The sequence below is a fragment of the Coenobita brevimanus genome, chromosome 4 (genome assembly GCF_032717465.1).
Source record: "Coenobita brevimanus isolate Jiangsu-jjx chromosome 4, ASM3271746v2, whole genome shotgun sequence".
Lineage (NCBI taxonomy): Eukaryota > Metazoa > Arthropoda > Malacostraca > Decapoda > Coenobitidae > Coenobita > Coenobita brevimanus.
In genome coordinates, this window is record NC_136957.1 from 33557030 (window position 1) to 33577893 (window position 20864).

The 20864-nt window shown below is 42.0% G+C and overlaps 1 protein-coding gene across 1 annotated transcript in view; it reads right to left on the minus strand.

The window, feature by feature from the left end:
• Positions 1-16747, minus strand: part of LOC145395484 (single insulin-like growth factor-binding domain protein-2) — a 197579-nt gene extending 180832 nt beyond the window's left edge. The window contains exons 1-2 of the mRNA XM_080269094.1: positions 16642-16747; positions 15902-16019 (exon numbers count right to left, since the gene is read on the minus strand). Coding sequence (XP_080125220.1) covers positions 15902-16019; positions 16642-16688 — 165 coding nt within the window. The 5' untranslated portion in view covers positions 16689-16747. The remainder of the gene's footprint in view (positions 1-15901; positions 16020-16641) is intronic.
• Positions 16748-20864: the final 4117 nt, after the last annotated feature.

Here is a 20864-nt window from a genome sequence, read left to right on the forward strand (position 1 = left end):
AGAGAAAAAGTTCGAGGAAAGATCGCGAATGTTGTAGAAAAGAAGAAGTGAGTCCGACAGTGGTTCCAGGCATCTTGCTTGGTTGTCAGCGGGAGATGGGAGGATGGTGGCTTTGATCTTCCCCCCCTCTCCCCCCCCCCCGGGAGTCCGAGGCTTGGTTAGTAAATGCAATTTTGTTTTGTTTTGTTAAATATTGAATAGGAAGTGAAGTGTTTAATATGCATATAGTTTTTTGTTGACAGAGGAACTTGTACTGGAGAGTATGCTGGCCTACTCTCTGTGTTACTGAAGCAATGAAAAAGTTTAGAAAAGGGGGATGGTCAGGAGCAAGACCTAAGGGCTGGTGAAACGGGAGCTCCAGTTCTCCCTGTCATCAGCTTTCCATCCATCTTGGGAGTACTGCCCTGCTCGACTGGTGCTACAATCTACTCCCTCTCCTGTTTCTGTGGCCCGTTTACCACCCTTGTTTGCGTGCCATCCAGATACCTCACGAACTACTTGTTTACCTGATTATACGTGACAGTTTCCTGGTTATTCGTCACGGTCCACTTCAATCTTGTGAGTATTTACTAATTGATTCCTCTTTTATGTGATAGCTTATTTTTTTTTTAAATGAGTAACAGAAATAGTATTCTCTTAAATGCTATTATTTTTTATACTCGGGGGCTGTCCTTAGCTGAATATTGTTACCTGTAAAAGCAAGTATAAAAAATGGTCCTCAAAATGATTAGGTTTATTAGGGACAAAAGGGAAAACATTATGTGGCTGGCGAAAAAGGACAAACAGTTTAGCATTTCAAAGGGATTCGTCCTGTACTTCAAAACACACAGCACTGCGCAGTCAGGGTCAGAAGGTCGCCCAGTACTCCACTACGACTACTTCAAAACTTTGGTAGTGCCCAACATTTTCCTTCTTGATGTATTATATCAAAGAGAATTATCTACGAACAGAGAAGAATACCTATTTCTACGTAGGAATATTAACCAGCACAGAAAATTCAAGCGTACAAAGGTGAAATATTAGTGGAACTTTGTTTCCAACCGTACATTGCATGTTAAACTATACAAGTAAACTACCCACACATCCAGTATTAAGAATACTTGACGAATGTCATCATCATCATCATCATCATCGCTTTTTCCCACCAAAGGATAAGGTATGAATTAATAGCAACATATACCCGCCCCCCCAAAAAAAAAAACATAAAAAAATAAATAAATACAGCATATAAGTTACAAATTTAAGATACATAGAAAGAGGTCTTTTGTGGCATAAAAATTCAGGAGCTGAAATAAGTGATGTGATGAGTGATGGAGAATACAGAAACAGTCGATGGGATGGTGTTTAAGATATTGCTTGAAATAATGATTATCGCTTGAAATTATGATTCTAATCCCCATATGGACATGATGGTCTGATGGTTAGAGAAGTGATCTGCTGTTTGAAAGGGGACGAGTTCGATCTCAGGCTGGAGCAGGAAAGACTGAATTCCGGTAAGGAAGACTTAACTGACCTTTCACAGAGTCCACTGTCATACCCCCCCTCCCTCCTTCCTCCCCACGCACTCACTCCAGTCGTGAATGAAACAGTTTTAGCATCTGTTCAATATGGACGGTGGGTAATGGCAACAAAACGATAATTTATAAATTTGTGTGGGATATAGATTTTTTTTTCTTCAATGCTAGGAAGAAGGAGCCGAAGGCCACGAGCCCGCAAACTGGTCCTCCAAGAGAAACCAAAGTACGAGAGAGGGCGAAATTCAAGATCCATTCATTCGAGATGCCTGGACACTGCGTTTGAAAGTAGGAAGTAGGAAATACAGACAGAGGGAGACAGTTCCAGAGCTGACCTGTTGCATAAATGAAGGATTGGGAGTAACGGTTAACTCTTGCATTAGGGAGTTGGACAGAAAAGGGATGGGAGATTGTTGCTAGACAGGTGCTACACTTCCGTCGTAGAGGTGGAGGGATGCAAGCAGACAGTTCAGAGGCGCAGTGACAATTGAAGTAGCTATAGAAAAGAGATAAAGATGCAACAGTGTGGCGAAGAGACAGAGGTTGAAGGGAGCCAGTAAGAGGAGAGTTAATGAGATGAAAAGCCTTTGACTCCACCCTATTGAGAAGGGCTGTATGTGGGTAGCCTCCCCACACATGAGAGTTGTACTCTAAACAGGGCTGGATAAAACCCGTGTATAAAGTCAACAACTGTGCAGGGGTAAAGAGGGAACGGAGTCGGCTTAGCACACCTAATCTCTTGGAAGCAGATTTTACAAGAGATGCAATATGATATTTCCAAGATAAGTCCTGAGTGAATGAAATCCCAAGCATGTTCAAGGATGATGCAGGATTAAGCTGAATATTACATTAGTGGGTGCTCCTGTGGAAGATTTTTTCGGGTTGATAGGTGTAAGAACTGAGTCTTTGATGCATTAAACACAACAAGATTTCTTTTACTCCAGTCAGAGATACGAGCCAAGTCAGACATTAGATGTGCCATAGCCTCATCCCTTGTTTGTTGAAGTACTGTAACTGCTGAGATGGACGTTTCGGAAACCGAATGGAAAGGTGAAGGGTGGAGTCATCAGCGTGCGAGTGGATAGAGTTAGATGTACAGCTTAGAGGGTCATTGATGAATAAAAGGAAGAGAGCTGGTGATAGGACAAAGCCCTGAGGAACACCACTGTTGATAGATCTTGGAGAAGAACGATGGCCGTCTACAACAGCGGCTATAGAACGACCGGAAAGGAAGCTATAGATGAAGGCACAGATAGACGGATAGAAACCGTAAGACGGCAGTTTGGAAATTAAAGATTTATACCAGACTCAATAGAAAGACTTTGAGATGTCAAGTGCGATGGCAAAACTTTTGCCAAAGTTCCGAAAGGAGGATGACCAGGAGTCTGAAAGGTAGGTGAGAAGATCGCCAGTGGAGCGTCCCTGATGGAATCCATACTGACGATTAGAGAGAAGGTTATGATAGGAAAGATAGAGTGCTGAGCCTCAGAAAGGGAGTGCTACGATTTGCAAGGAATAGGGCACGTAAAAAAATAATCCATACCTGTAATGTCATCACGTGCACTGGGTGGTCACCTAAATTGAAGGGTTCTGGGAACCTAACTACTGGCCTTAATGAACTGGTAACCACATCAGCAGGTAATTTTTCAACAGGTAATAATGAAATAGCATTACTATATTTGCAGGTGACATCTTTTAATCTTATCAACAAGTAACATTTATCAGCAGTTAACTACATTAAAAATAACCACATCAGCAGCCAATTGCTCAACAGGTGACAATGAAGTTGTATTGCTATACTTGCAGGTAATAATAACTATTAACCAAATCAGCAAGTATCACCAATCAGTAAGTAACAACATTATGAAGTAACATCATTAGGTGATAAAATATGCATCCAGTCAGTAGGTAAGGTCAACAGCAGGTAACATCCACAGATTTATCAGTCAACAGGCAACAACAGACTAGTTGCACTGCTTTCCTTTTTTGCAGCGTCCCTTTTTACCGTTTTTCTTTTCTTTGCAGGTCAGACCAGTGCCGCACGTACCATAAATATTATAGGGACCCCCACACTCCTCACCCGGGCCCTGTGGGGTAGAGATGATGTTAGGTGGTGGGGTGGGTTGAGGTGGGTTGCGTGTGGTTAGGCAGTAATGAAGTGTGTAGGTTAGGTTACCCGGGGCTGGATTAAGTTTAGATAGTTTAGGTTATCTTTAAGTTACATGACATTAGGGTTACGTTTGTTTGATTTGGCTGGGTTGGGATAAAAAATGTAGGATGAGTGTGAAAATCAACGTGGAATCAGTTTGTTGTTCAAGCCATGAATTATGTGTGGCAAAGTATTACCTCTTCCAGTGCAGACACTTATATGAAATTGTATTCTTGCTACTGTCAGACCAATGCACTGAGCTTAGAAAAGATCTCTCGGACAGGAAAGGTTTTTGATACGTGTATCTTACTCCTCCGGTTCCAAAAATCTTCTATCTATCTATTGCCAGACGCTTTAATCCCGTTTGCGGTGGCCACAAACAAATCGCCTCCAAGTCGCCCTGTCCCCCGCCATTTCACTGCCCTGCTCCCAACTCACACCCCCCTCTCTCATATACCTCTCCACCCCATCCCTCCATCTCGTCCTCGGCCTCCCCCTCCCCCTTCCCCCCTCCACCTCACTCACATACACTCTCTTCGTCAGTCTTTCACCCTCCATCCTCTCCACATGGCCAAACCACCTCAGTGTGTTCCTCATAACGCTTCCTACCACATCCACATCCACACCACAACGCTCCTTTATATACTCATTCATCAGCCTGTCTCTCCATGTGACTCCACAGGCTCCTCTTAAATAACTCATTTCCACTGCTGTCACTCTTGACTTGTGTCCTTCCAACAATGTCCAAGCTTCACTTCCATACGTTAGAGTTGGTATCACAATACTGTCATGTAGTAACTTTTTCACTTCCATACTCACTTCCCTGTTTCTTATCACTGCTTTCAAAGAACCAGCAACCTTTCTTCCCTGCTGTACCCTTTCAAGCACTTCACCCTTCAAACCTCCATCCTTACTCATCACACTACCCAAGTACTTAAACGTACATTTTCCAATTCCTCACCATCCAACCTCGCTGTACATTCACTGCCTTCACCTCTCTCAAAGACAATCACTTTACTCTTCCCTACATTCACCTTTAGATTCCGTTTCTTACACACTCTCCCAAACTCATCCACCAAGCCTTGCAGCTCCCCTTCGTCTTCACTCAACAACACAGTATCATCTGCAAACAGCAGTACAGGGAGTTTCCAAACACTATCCTCTCTCACCAGGGCCACTTCAACATCCACTACCCTACCTTGTACCTCTTTTATTACCCCATCCATGTACAGATTGAACAACCATGGAGACATGACACATCCCTGTTTCAACCCAACTTTCAAAGAGAAAAATTCACATAGTTCACCATCCACACGCACTGCAGCCTGCAGCATTCAACAACTTCCCATCTACTCCATATATTCTTAACACTTTCCACAATCCTTGTCTATCCACCCTGTCATACGCTTTCTCCAAATCCATGAAAGCCGCATTCAACTTCTTTCCCTTCTCTAGAAACTTTTCCACTAAAGATCTAAGACTGAATATCTGATCTACACAACTTCTTCCCTTCCTAAAGCCTCCCTGTTCTTCTCCAACTAATTTCTCTGTTCTTTCTCTAACTCTGTCAATAAGTATCCTACCATACACTTTTCCTATTATACTAAGAAGACAAATGCCCCTATGATTACCACACACTTCTTTTTCCAAAAATCTTAAGCTGATTAAAAACTTTTGAAAGTAGCCGGAGTAAAGGGAAATACTTGTAGGTTACTGGAGTGAAGAGGATATTTATAGGATTCGAGGTGTTACAGATGAAGTTGGTGTGGAAAGGGTAGGTTTAACAAGGGTAAGGATACAGACAGTGTTAGCACACAAATATTTCGAAGAATATGGAACTTTATGCTTAATGAATTTCAAGAAGGCTTATAATCAGGAGGTCTGAAAATTAATACATCATCCCATAAAGGTATAATGAATGTACTGCATGTCAGAGAACTGAGGTAGGTGCTGCCTGAGATATATTTTCTTTTCAAAAGATGCCTGAAAAGTGACTGCCAGGTTAATGCTGATCGGCTGTCACGTTCAGCTTGCTTAAAACTCTGATGATGAAGGTGGACAAGTGACCATGAGTAATCGTAATTCTGAATGGACTACATCAACCTGCGACCTACTTACCTGCGCACCGTCTTACCTACCTGCTCAGCTACTTACCTTGGCACAGACGGGGCAGCAGTTACACACATCCTTCACCGTGCCATAAGGACAGTCTTGGGGAGACTCTGTGCATCGGTCTGCCCCCTCACATGGATAACAGCTGACGGCAGTGGTGCTAGCGAGGAAGAGGAAGTGAGAATGAAGAGATGAAATTGGAGGGGAGAGAGAGTGGGGAGAGACAAGGGGAGGTAAGATGTGAAGGCTAGAGAAAGACAGAGAGGGAAAGAGAAGGCAGGGATCGAGTCTCAGAGAAGAGGATAAGAAGGCAGGCTTGAGGAGATAAGGGTAAGAGGAGGTAGAACAGTGGATGGATAAAAGAAAGCATGATGGGAGGAAAGGAGGAAGAGGACGAAGGATGAGACAGAGAGGGGAAAATTGTGAGAGGTGGAGACAGCAGAGGTGCAGAGGATGCGCGGTTGTGAGGAGATTGGGAAGAGGAGGCAGGCTTAGGATGGGAGGAGAGGGGGAGTAGAATCAGGAATGAGGGGAAGGGATGGATGGGAGAAGGAGGCTTGGGAAAAGATGAAGATGAAAAAGGGGAGGTAAAACTTGGACGGGAGAAGAGGAGTTCGGAAAAGAGATACAGAAATAAAGGTGTAATGGTAGGGTGAGGATAGGATGGCAAGGAGAGGGGAAAGAGAGAGAGAGAGAGGGGTGGGGGGCATAGAGAAGGTTGAGTGAGGAGAGTGACAGAGCAAGGAGAGTGGAACAGGGCAGGAAAGGGAGATGTGGAGAGAAGGAAAGAGCAGGGTAAGGTGAGGTAGGCATGAGGGATGAATGGTTAGGAGAAGGAGGGTGGGACAGAAGAGAGGAGGTGGAGTGTACAGAATGATAGATGATCGGAAAAGGAAAGGAAGAGTAATGGGGAAGGGTGCTGGAAATGAGGGTAGAAATTAAGGAACATAATAAGAAAAGGGAGAGGGATGGGAGGGAGAGGAGAGGGAGTGAGGAGACAGAGAGAGAGAGAGAGAGAGAGAGAGAGAGAAGAGCGAAAGAGAAGGCTCAGGCTGATGCAATGAAACAGACAGATGAGGCAGATTTGCAAATAGTAGAAAAGGTCTTAACTTTCTGCACATCGTACTCAGTACTATGTCTAACAAAGGATATTTCCCTGAACGGTTCAAACAAAGGGAAGCATTCGGACTCAACTAGTTCTAAACACCCTGGTAAATAAATTAGGCTAATACTCGTAGCAATACATCTATCTGTCTATCTATACTTGTCTATCTAGGTATGGCATTTACAGTGAAGTACAATGCCACATATGAAAAGATGTACTAAAGTTTCTCCTAATACCATTATTAAAAAAAAAATAGGAAAGGGAATGTGAGGTGAAGTAAGAGAGTTAGAAAGGGAGAGAAATGAGTGGGGGAGGGCGTGGACGTGATGGAGAGAGAGAGGATGAGAGGAAAGGGAGTGGGGGATGGGGATTAGCGAGAGAGAAGAAGGGGGAGGGGGAGTTTGAGGAAGAAATGACGAGAGGTAGTGGAAGTGAGGGATGGAGAGTTAGAGAATTAAGGGATGGAGAGAGGGAGAGTGTGTGGGGGAAGGAGAGTGTGAGGGCAAGTAACGACGGAGAGAGGGAGGGGAATTGGCCCAGCGTTGAACTGGCCTATGGAGAGAGGGGAGGGGAGGGAGAGAGGGAGAGAGAGAGAGAGAAAGAGAGAGGGTGTGAGGGATGGTGAAAGGGTGTGTGTGTGAAGGGGAGGGGAGAGGGAGGGGAAGAGGAGGATGGAGAGAAGGAGAGAGAGAAGAAAAGTGTGGAGAGATTTAAGTCAGGGATGGTAGAAGTACACAGAAAATACATAAGTAAAAGGAATATGAAGACAAACCATAGGGTACTAGCAACCGCAGGATAGTGAATTAGCTAGAAAAATTAACGATCTGAAAAAAATATATATATATATACTGTATCATACTAAAAAGTGGTTCATTCAATGTCAGTGACAATATGTATTTTTTGATGTATATGCCTCCATTTCCCTAACGCTAGTGCTTCTTTTCGAAGATTTATTCTTGCTACAGTCAGGCGAATTTATCAAAGTTGGGAGAATATGCCTAGCCCTGACGCGGTTAACGAAGGCTGTTTTTATCCCCTGCTCTTCGAAAAAGCTGCCCTAAAATTGATCAGATGTTCAGGGGACAACAAATATAAAATGTAGCAGTCGTAATCGGACTGAAGAACCAAATAGATCACTGGGAAATACTCTTTCCTTACCTTACTACCATAACGCCAACAAGCACCAGCACCACAAATAACTTCATGGTTCCAGACGCAGGGATCACACGTGCACAGCAGAGCGAGAGCAGCGGCATCAACGCACCGCCAAATCTAGAGTGGTACTAAGCTCCAGCTCGTTCGGGCCTCTTTTTCTATACAATCCCCGTGGAAAATCTTTCCTGCTTTCGATAATGGCAGTCTCCCGGTACAGCTGTCGAAATGGTAGCATCCCCCACGCCACCTTGTTCCGGAGTGGTCTCCCCACCCTAACCCTACCTCCCTTTCCCACATAGCTATTCATTTTATCTGATATTTGTAGCCACACCGTATACTGTACTTGTTAGCATGGACAGTGGAAACTATTTCGCTTGTACTAATCTGATTGGTTTTAGTCTTCCTGAAACCTTACATGGAGAGAAAAACTCTCGGAGAGAAAAAAAGCGAGATCTTTCGAGTATCGGGGACATAATCAAAGACATCGTCCTTTAAAAAAAAAAAAAAAAAAAAAAAAAAGGGAAACTTCGAAAATAACTGTGCATAAGGAGAAAATAAAAAATGCTGAAAATGAAATGCTAAAACGGTGTATTCAGTCCATCAACACCGAAGAAGGTATTGGAACTCAGAATGCAAATGAAAAAAAAAAAAATGTAATAACAAGGACGATGGCAGATTATGAGAAATCTGTTCATATACACTCATTGCAACCGAACACTGGTATGCTAAAAAAAATCATTTTTAAAGTGTGACCTTGAGACAAAGTACCTTCTTCTAGCCTGGTTGAGCATTGTAATAATGACGGGAAGAGGAGAAGTATGACCCAACAAACTCTGGGCTGACAGAAGTTAATAGTTACATTGCTGGAATACACAAAACGCTGATGACGGGAGTTATGAATGAGAGCGCAGTGACTCCACTAGGTGTGTACAGCAATCATGACATAGTGACTGTGTACAAGGGACGAATTTACAAGTATCCAACAAGATACCATGCTGAATGGAAAACAGAGCTTTTGACCATGCAGAATAAATACAATGGTCTCATTGAAAGAATAAAACAAGAAATGAAGAATAAAACTAATGATAAAGGTAAAGTCATTACACGCTTGTTTAAATGTGATGCGTGGATTCTATACACCTCGATATCTCTACATCCTTTCAGTGATGGTAATGGACGTTTGTGTCTACATCTAGCTAGGTATACGCTGTCTCTGATAACACCCTTCCCATCACCCATATACAACATAGTCCGTGCAACTAAGGAGCAAGATTTCATTGATGCGATCGTAATTGCAAGGTAAAGTCCAGACCAACATCCTACTCATGTTTGTAGAGGCAAACTGGCCTTCTTGGAAAAAATTTCTTCGACTAGTAGACCCTCATTATTAATCAAAGTCGGTTTAAGAACTATGTCGTCCAAATATGACTTAAGTCGACAAAAACTGAGATTGCCTCCCTCAGTTGTCATATTCGCCCCTGCATTCTCTCGGTATCTTATCACATCTTTACCCTTCCCACCCTACACCCACTCCACCAGCACTAGTCATACACCCATTATCCCACCCCACCTACACTCCCCCCACCAGCACCAGTCACCCACCCCATTGTCCCTCTCCTCATCCTCCCCACCAGCACCAATCACTCACCCCACTGTCCCACCCCACACCCTCCCCACCAACACCAGTCACCAGCCCCACTGTCCCTCCCCACGTCCTCCCCCTTGGTGGTGTAGTGGTTCAAGGCGCCAATGGAGGGATGATTATATTCCGACGGCGCTTTGATCTGAATCTCAAACAGGCAGCTGGATTTTTTATTCTATCATGCAGTGTTATTAAGACCCTGGAGCGGTCCCTTGCTCTTAATCCTTTAGATCCGCGAAGTCTTTTTTGTAGTTTATTTTTGCCGCTATCAGATGAAATTATTTAGTCAAGAACAGACCTCCACCAACTATATATATAAATACCTCAAGTTCGAAAAGGCTATGTAAAGATTGATATAACTATCTGGACTTGGTAAGAAAAAAAAAAAAATCACCTAACTGAAAGGTTTAGTAATCCGGACACTACTAACCTAGCCTGATGACTCAGCCAACAGGTAACCATTCTTCAACAGGTGACCAAATCAACAGGTAATCACTTCGGTAGGTAACCTCAGCAGGTAATAAATGGACAAGTGACATCAGCAGGTAAATGGTCAGCAGGTAATAAATGAGCCTGTGACACTGTTAACAGGTAAATGGTCAGCAGGCAATAGTAGTACGTAATAATATTATAATCAACAGGTAACTACATCATCAGGTAATATCACATGCAATTAATGCACCAACTCGTCGCTAACGCAGTAGCCATTATCGATGTCATTTTGTTGCAAGCACCACAGACCCGTGCCACACTTGCCGTACATATCCCAGATGCCCCCGCACTCCTCACCCGGGCCCTGTGGCGGAGAAATGGGATTAAGGCCCGTATTCTCGAAGTTTATGGAAGCTCCCTAACGTCTCTTCGTTAGTGATTTATTTTTGGGGTATGGTAGGTTAATATCCTTCTGCACATTAGCAATGCACAAATGGTAAAATTAGAAGGATTTACATAACACAGGAGAGGACAGTAAGGAGTAATAAGTAAAGTAAATTGCTGTGTCCGCTTATGTTAGGTTAGTATAAGTTAGTCAGTAATGATGATTATAGACTAGGATGGGTTAGGTTAGATATCTTTGGTTTGCTGGTAAATAAGATTGCAGATGAGGCTAGGTTTGGTACTGTATTTTGTTAGAAAGTACGATTGCAGATTATATGAAATAAAGTTTGGTTTGGTTTGTCCTGATTTGTTAGATTAGGTTAGAATAGGTAAGGATTAGATGAGGTCTCGCTGGGTTTGTTTTTTGATGAGTTGGGTTGGATTGAGCTGGGTTGAGATGAGGTGTGTTGGGATGAGTACAAAGGAGTATAAAGGAAAGCAAACAGAAACAGACCTAATGTTCCTTTCGAGGCTGCTCGTTACAGAGAAGACTATCACTATGATATCTAATTCTACAAGTTGAAGGTAAGGATAGTAAAACAAGAAGAAAGGCTGTGGAGAGGAGTGTAAAAATTATCGCACGACCGTTTACCTGAGCATACCACTGAAGGTATGCTGTAAACAAGGAAAGCATTTACGACGCTGGGTAGTAACCTTATAACCAACCAACACGTGTTCCTTACGTGACAGCACGTGGGTTGGCGGAGGGTTAGTGCCCCTCCCCAGAAAACAACTACTGTAAGTAATAATACTAACAAGAGGCCTCGGACCAGGACGGACCAAAAGGTGACGACTAAGGACCGAAGTAAGGACTTGGTACAGATAGCAACATGGCACGTAAGGAGTGCAAATGATGAGGTGAAAGAAAGAGAGATTGTCCAGGTGCTTGAGGGTGCAAAAGTCGATGTATGTGGGTTAACTGAAACTAAATGATGAGGTGAGAGTGTGAGAGAATGGGAGTATGGATGGGGTATATACCCGGTAATAGGTGAGAATGAAAGGGCAAAAGAAGGAGTGTGTATTGTCGTAATAGATAGAGGGAGAATATAAGAGAATATGGATCAGTTGGCTCAAAAATTGTGTGGGTAAGATTGAAAGTTGGAATACAAATGTGGGCGATTGTATGCGTGTATGCACCAACTTAAGATCGTGCAAGAAGTGTGAGAGAAGAGTTCTGGACAAATGTGGAAGCATGCATGGAAAAGTTTTGAAAGGAATGAGAGAGTGTTTTTGACTGGAGATATGAATGGAAAATTAGGGAATATGAAGGTGGATGGAGTAGTTCATGAGTGGGATGTGCCTCCAGAGATGGATGAGAATGGCAGTGCTTCAGTGTGCATTTGTGCCGGGAGGGGGTTGTTGATAGCTATACCCAAGGTAAAGAGAATGAAAGGTAGTTTCATGGGGGGGTGAGGGGGAGCTAAAATGCGTCTCGGTCTGCGCATGACGTCATAGTTAATACAGACTGCAGCTCATCCTGCTCAACACACGCCAGTCACACACACACACACCTGCCTGTGAATAGGTACTCCGTTTTCTGTTTTTAGGGGTGGCTATGGCAATACAGATAATTTTGTGAACATGCCAACAATTTGTATAGTTCGTGGATGCAAATCCATTCATGTGAAAGGTGACAAGTGAATACATTTTCATGCACTGCCGAAAGATGAAGAACTTAGAAAAAAAATGGATTGAATTATGTGACAAAGAAAAATCGGTCATCTGGTTTTGTATGCAGCCGTCATTTTGAGAGTACTGCCTTTGAACGCAACCTTAAGTATGAATTGCTTGGTTTACCAGTGCCTCCTGGACAAAGGAAATTCAAGAAAGGAGCAGTGCCTACTCTTCAACTACCGAGTTTAACAATTAAGTTCCATTACTGTGTGAGTGTGTTGAGTAGCGACCTGTGTGAACATTCATAATACAAAAGCATACCATACATGCAGATGGTTTTCTGTCAAGCTCCCGTTTTCTTCCACCACCCCCACCTCTCTCTCTCTCTCTCTCTCTCTCTCTCTCTCTCTCTCTCTCTCTCTCTCTCTCTTATTAACTTTGACGTCACAGAATCTGCGCGGCTCGGGGGTGCTGTACTTACCTCTCAGTATACTCTTCTCTTTACCTTGGCTATACCCTCTTCAGGCGGAAAATGATCCACAGGTATACGTGGAAAGTGATGAGAAGGGTGAGTCGTGAACTGAATGAACGGAAGGCAAGGACTGATTACTGTATGTGTGTGTGTGTGTGGATGAAAGAATGAGAAGGTGTGTAATGGATGCAAGAGTATATAGAGGTTGACGAAGTGGACTTTCGGACCACCACTTAGTGGTGCTCAGAATGAAACTCCAAATAAAATGGAGAAATAGAAGAAGGGAAGGACAGGAGGAAGTAGTACATACAAGGAGTGTGGAAAAGTTAAAAGAGGATGGAAAAGGGCAGATTATAAGAGGGAAGTGGATGAGCGATTAGGTAAATATAGATTGGAGCAGATGGGAGACGTGGAAGGTGTGTGCAAGATATTCACAGAGGAAATCTGTGCAGCATGTCAGGTGATGTGTGGGGGTGAAGAGAAGACGGAAACGGGTGCAGGGAACAGCATGGTGCAATGAAGAGGTGAGAGAGGCTGTGGCACAAAAGAAGAAAGCATAAAGTGAGTGGATGAGAAATAGGGGCGTGGAAGAAGTTGAGAGACAGAAGAGATAGGTATATGTAGAGAGGAACAGAGAGGTGAAAAGATTAGTAATAGAGAGTAAGAAGAGAGTGGATGAAGAATTTGGAAGGAACTTGAGTGTAAAGTGGAGAGAATGTAAGAAAATGTTCTAGAAAGAGGTAAAGAAAGTTAGACAGGGTGCCAAAGAAGTTATCTGGGGAATGAAAGATATTAATGGTAGAATACTAGTGGAGAAGGGAGAGAAAGTGAGCAGATGGAGAGAACATTTTAAGGAATTTTTGAACATAGAGAATGAAAGTAATGCAGGTATAAGTGGCTGGGGAATGTCTGGGAGAAGGATGGATGTGACAAGAGAGGAAGAAATCAGTAGGATGGAAGTTGAGGAAGCAATGAAGAAAGTTAAAATGGGGAAAGCCCCAGGAATTGATGGAATGTGTGGTGAATTGCTGAAGCATGGGGGAGAAACAGTAGTAGAATGGATGTGGAAGATGTGCAGATTGACATGGGAGGAAGGTAAAGAAACGAAGGATTGGAAGTCAGGTATAATAAGTCCCCTGTGCAAAGGAAAAGGGGAAAAAGAAGTGTGTGGTAATCATGGGGGCATTTGTCTTCTTAGTGTAACAGGAAAAGTACCTCGTATTTGGCAGGATACTTATTGACAGAGTAAGGGACTTAACAAAGGAATTAGTTGGAGAAGAACAGGCAGGTTTTAGGAAGGGAAGAGGTTGTGTAGATCAGATATTCATTCTTAGATCCTTAGTGGAAAAGTTTCTAGAGAAGGGAAAGAAGTTGTATGCAGCCTTCAGGAATTTAGAGAAAGCATATGCCAGGGAGGACAGACAAGGATTATGGAAAGTATTATGAATATATGGAGTAGATGGGAAGTTGTTGAAGACCGTGAAGAGTATGTATGAGGGTGCTTAGGCTGCAGTGCATGTGGATAGTGAACTGAGTGAATTTTTCTATTTGAAGGTTGGATTAAAACAAGGATGTGTTATGTCTCCATGGGTGTTCAGTCTGTATATGGATGGGGTTTTAAAAGAGATACTAGGTAGGGCAGTGGATGCTGGAGCAGCCTAGTGATAGAGGGAAGTGTTTGGAAACTCCCTGTAGTGTTGTTTGCAGATGTCACTGTGTTGTTAGATGAAGACGAAGAGGGGCTGCAAGGCTTGGTGGATGAGTTTGGGAGAATGTGTAAGAAACGGAATCTAAAGGTGAATATAGGGAAGAGTAAAGTTATGGTTATCGAGAAAAGTGAAGTAAGTGAATGTACCGTGAGACTGTATGAGGAGGAAATGGAAAATATGAGTACGTTTAAGTACTTGGGGAGTGTGATGAGTAAGGATGGAAGTTTGGAGGGTGAAGTGCTTGATAGGGTGCAACAAGAAAGAAATGTTGCTGGTTCCTTGAAAGCAATGGTAAGAAACAGGGAAGTGAGCATGGAAGTGAAAAAGCTACATGACAGTATTGTGATACCAACACTAACGTATGGAAGTGAAGCTTGGACCTTGATGGAGGGACAGAAGTCAAGAGTGAGAGCAGTGGAAATGAGTTATTTGAGAGGAGCATGTGGAGTCACTTGGAGAGACAGACTGACAAATAAGGAAGTGAAGGAGCGTTATGGTGTGGATGTGGATGTGATAGGAAGCGTTAGGAGAAACACACTGAGGTGGTTTGGACATGTGGAGAGGATTGAGAGGGAGAGACTGAATAGGAGAGTGTATGTGAGTGACGTGAAGGAGGGGAGAGGGAGGGGGAGGCCAAGGATGAGATGGAGGGATGGAGTGGAGAGGTATATGAGAGAGAGGGGGGTGAGCTGTGAGCAGGGCAATGAAATCGGAGAGAACAGGGCGAAATGGAGGCGACTTGTTTGTGGCCATCCCTTACGGGATTAAGGTGTCTGGCAGTAGATAGATGGATAGACCATTGAAGGTGTTTGCAAGAATAATATAATGACTTCTCTTTAATCTTAACTTTATTAGTAATAGACAATTTTACTGAAGTTAAATATACTGTAATGTGCTGGATATGTTGTTGAAGCCTGTCTCTAACCTTCCGGTTCGAACAATCTCTTATAAGCTGAATAGAATTGGTTGAAGGTAAAATAAAAATTCGTGATCAGAGAGAAGGGGTTTGAGAAAACTAGAAACAATATACACTATGAGAGACAGCAGGAATAGGGTGGGTCTACGAAGAGTACAAGATTTATAGGCTAGGCCAGATATTTTAATGTAATGGTGTTAGCATACAAATATATTTTAGAAAAAGAAAACTTATGATGCATTAATATAAGCTGCAGAAAATTCATCATAAGGTGGACTGGCTGGTTACAAGAAATTTATATTTCTTTATAACATTAAGATGAAATGAATGGTTTTCCTTGGTAGACAATTCAGGTAAGTGCTGCTAGCAGGTGAGAGATGCTGTCAGTACAAAGTATATCTGAAGAGGGGCTGATTGGAGCGTGCTGATTGACTCTCAGGTTCAGCTTACTTTAACTGATCAGAGTCCGGATGGAAAAAGCTGACGTAATCAGATGTAATTCTAATCTGAAATTTACTTCACCAATCTACCTACCTACGAATTTAATGTTTACCTACGTACCTACTCGTCCATTACCCTCTACATACCCAACTACTTATCTACTAACCCAACTACCCAACCAACTCACTGTACTTACCTTCGCACATTCAAAGCAGCAGTCACATATATCCGTCACTATGCCATACTGACAGCCTTGTGGAATGCCGTCGCATCTCTCTTGGTTATTACACGAGAGGCAGGTGAGGGCAGTGATGCTGGCGAGGAACAGGAGGTTACAATGAGAGAGAAGGGGGGGAGTCAGCAGGGAGAATAAGATGGGGAGAAGTGGACAGAAGTGGGGGAGAGGGGGAGGAGATAGCTGGGATAAGGGGAGAGAGAGGAAGAGGAGGTAGGGAAGAAGGTGGGAGACAAGAGAGAAGGAGGGTGGGGAAGAAGAGAGGATGAAAAGGGAGAGGTGAAGTGGGGAGAGGGACAGAGAAGCAGGGGAAAGAAGGAGGGAAAGAAAGGGGTAAGTGTGGATTGAAATGGGGGGCAGGACGTGTGTGTGTGTGTGTGTGTGTGTGTGTGTGTGTGTGTGTGTGTGTGTGTGTGTGTGTGTGTGTGTGTGTGTGTGTGTGTGTGTGTGTGTGTGTGTGTGTGAGAGAGAGAGAGAGAGAGAGAGAGAGAGAGAGAGAGAGAGAGAGAGAGAGAGAGAGCACTGGCTGTACGAGAAGGGGAGGGAGGGAGGGAGAAGTGAGGTGGAACTGAAAATCCATTAATGCTATATTGGTATATACAAGATAAAGACAGTGAATGGAAGCACACGGTAATAATAAATTGAATAATATTGGAAACACATTGCATTAATACTAGACAAACAACTACAGTTTTGCATACCTTGCTACCATAACGCCCACAAGCGCTAACATAGTAAACAGCTTCATGGCTGGGGACTGTGAGACGGTATCACAGGTGCAAATCACAGCGGGAGAAACAGCTCCTTCACTCTAACCCGTCTGGAGTGGTACTGAGCTCTAGGTGTTTCGGGCCCCTGTATATATACACTCTGCAGTCTGGATGTTTTAGCTTTATCCTACCTTCAGTAATGGTAATCGCAAGGCATATGGTGACTAGTAGCACCGCTGCCATTAACATCTGTGGCAGCCGATAAACAAATATCTTTGTTACCACTGAAGGTTTCTTCCACTATACATCGATACATCATTTCAATGAACTGTAAGAATATGTTATTTTCTTTTTGGCAGTTCGTGTGACTGAAAGACTGTAACGAACAACTGCAAGCATATTCGGCGTCTCAACCCCGCCTCATTCTTCTGTTGGCGTTGACTTGCTGTCCAATGGTGACATCACGCGCTCTGAATTGCTCACTGGCTTCTTAATGGCCACGTGACAGACGATATTAAACATCGTCTTCTAGCTGTCTGCCAAGTCAAAAGCCAAAAATCCATGAGAAATTTTATATACTATATATATATACAGTATATATATATATATATATATATATATATATATATATATATATATATATATATATATATATATATAATATATAGATAGATAGATAGATAGATATAGATAGATAAATATACATTCACTATATATATACATCTATCTATCTATCTATCTATCTATCTATCTATCTATATATATATATATATATACACACACACGAAGCCTCTGTGGTAGAGTGTGCGTTTTCATACACTGAAGAACCAGGGTTCGCGCCCCGGCAGGGTAATAAGCTTTGGAAGCGTTCTTCCGGCCACGTACTGCTTTGGCAGACATTAGGGATGTTGTGGTTGAACAAGTGTCGCATACCATAAAATATGCTTGCACCCAGTCAGCTTGTGCGGGCCTATTACACTTGGTTCACAGACTACACATACATCGAAAGCCACTCCAACATGGACGTAGCCTGGGGGCGGGGGGGCAGGGGGGCCATGGCCCGTCAATTTACAAAACGTTGTAAAAATATATATATATAATACGATGAATATGAAATAATCACTTATGTTGTTTAAGTATTCAGGAATTTTTTGCATGCCAATACACAATTGCCTAAACAGTATTGTTACCCTTATATCTGGGTGGTTTTCTTTGAATACCAGTATTTTTTGTTTTTCCAATCTTGAATATTGGATATGTTGTTATTATCTCCATAATATCTCATCTTACTAATTAGTAAATAATAAAACATTTTGATACTTATTACTTTACTATATAAGAGACGAAGAAGGCAATTATTTTTTATAATTTTATTCTTCTTCGAATGTTCGGCACGAACGTAACACGTTATACCCTTCACTGTTGATGTTAATTAGTTGCTGAGCTGCTGTGCCGGCGCTGCATGAGGTGGACTACGTGGTACATATATTTACTTTTTTTATGGCTCGGATCTCTTTACCGTTAATGTATACGGTCAGTTATACTGTTTGGTCTCTGATTTTAGCTCCAGATCGAGAATTTTTCCAAATCGGTGCTCAAGCCTGGTATTTCTCGGGCTTCGTGTATGGGTGTCACTTGCACAATAGACTAGACTATTGTATTGGATAAGTTTAGATATTTTCTTGTCAGTTATGGTTGTTAGTTATGCATGACTGTCTACATTCTATTGGGGGCCTTTGAAATGACTTTGGTCATTGATACATTTAAGGAATATGATGGTTTAACTTCCATGTCATTTGATATTTGAGTAGGCTAAATGTATCTGTCTAGATATTGCCTGACGCCTCAATCTTGTAAGGGGTGCCCCTAAACAATTCGCCTCCATGTCACCCTATCCCCCGTCATCCGGCGGCCCTCTTCTCAACTCACCCCCCCCCCCTCTCTCTCATATACCTCTACACTCCATCCCACCATCTCGACCTTGGTCTTCCCCTCTTGCTATCCCCATCTACCTCACTCACATATACCTTCCTGGTCAATCATTCTCCTCTCCACATGGCCAAACCATCTCTTCAATCCCATCAACATGAACACCACAACGCTCTTTCACTTCCTCATCTGTCAGTCTGTCTCTCCATGTAACTCAACACGCTCATCTCAGATAATTCGTTTCGACAGCCCTCACCCTAGACTTATATCCTTGCAGAAGTTGCAGGATCCAAGCTATACATCTCAACACGATTATCTGATTTACACAACCGTTTTCCTTCCTAAACCCACCTGTTCTTCTCCAACCAATTCCTCTGTTGTTTCCCTCACTGTTAATAAGTATCCTGCCATATAGCTTTCCTAAGGAGACATATACCTCTATGATACCACATACTTCTCTTTCCCCTTTACTTTTGTATAAGGGACAATTATTCCAGACTTCCAGTCCTTTAGAATCCTTCCTTCCTCCCAAGCTAATCTACACATTTTCCACATCCAATCCACCAATAACTCTCCCCAGTATTTCAGCATCTCACCACACACTTCATCAGTTCCTGGGGTTTTCCAAATATTCATCATCTTCATTGCTTCAGCTACTTCCATCCTGTTAATTACTTCCTCCCTCCTCACCTCTATGCTTCTCCCAGTCCTTCCCCAGCCACTGATACTTGCATTTCTTTAATTCTGTGCATTCAGCAATTCCTCAAAATGTTCTCTCCATCTATTCACTACTACAAGTTCATAGAGGACAAACACCAAGTTTTGACCAAGTTATTGACATGTTTGCAGCTACATCAACTCGTCGTTTGAGATTTTTCTGTAAAGTGTTCAAACCGCACCAGACGACTACACTAATTACCAAGAGGCAAGCAGGTATCTAACTTTAATAATCCAAAGTTTATGATCATTTTTTGGAATTACTGTAAAATGATTGTGCAGATTTGAAGAATTATATTATTCTACCACAGTCCTATTTCTTTTCTCTTTTTTTTTTTCATTGACATTATTATGCAGCCGCCGGTATCATCATCAGCCTGAGTTAGTCCACTGCAGGACAAAAACAAAGGCCTCTCCCAAACGTTTCCACGCCAGCTGGTCAAATGTTAGCTTGTTCCACCCACACCTGCAAACTTTCTGATCTCATCAATCCATCTGGTTCTCTGTCTACCCCTACAACGGTAATATGAAAACAGATAATTATCGAAGTTATATATATATATATATATATATATATATATATATATATATATATATATATATATATATATATATATATATATGTGTGTGTGTGTGTTGGTCGAACTACTGTGGCGGGTCAATTTCTAGTGATCATCTTATATATATATATATATGGAAAAAAAAAAAACTTTGGCAGCTTACAGTAGGTTAAAAAAAAAAAATGAGATCTAGCGGTACGTGGGTATATTGGGTAATCATAGTGGTACAGAGTTACAATATATATATATATATATATATATATATATATATATATATATATATATATATATATATATATTGGTGCATTTCATGATGTACAGCCGTGGACATTAATGCTGTTATAGGCAATACATTGTTTTTTTTTTTTCATTTCCGCAAAATTCATTAAAATTAATGTTTAAGCCAATTCATTCAAATTAATGTTTAAGCCTGTAGCCTTGTATGGTATTTCTAAGTTTATTTTCCCAAGAAATCATCGAACGATGCAATTTACAAGTGGACATTTTTAGCCCCCACCCCCCCAATTCATTTTCCTGGCTAAGCCCATGCACTCCAACTCTACAGTCACACTTATAAACACTTCTCATCCCACATACAATCTCTACCAGAGAGCCTAAGCCACTTGTTAGAGAGACATAGGCTGTATCATCCCAACTTCGATTGGGATAGGCCGGTCCTTCAGTGGACACTCAAACGGCTTATGGTGATGATTATCTATCTATCCATCTATCTGTCTATCTATATCTGTCTATCTATCTATATCTATATCTATCTATCTATATAATATATATATATATATATATATATATATATATATATATATATATATATATATATATATATATATATATATATGTCGTGCTGAATTAGGTAAATTGCCTGTTTGTTCAAATTAGGCACGTTTCCTGCTTATTTTGTAAAGTTGGTATTGCTGTTGGTAATTTTGCTATATAGATAATATTTCTGCATTTTTAACAAAATACGCAATTGCAATTTTTGCTAAATTT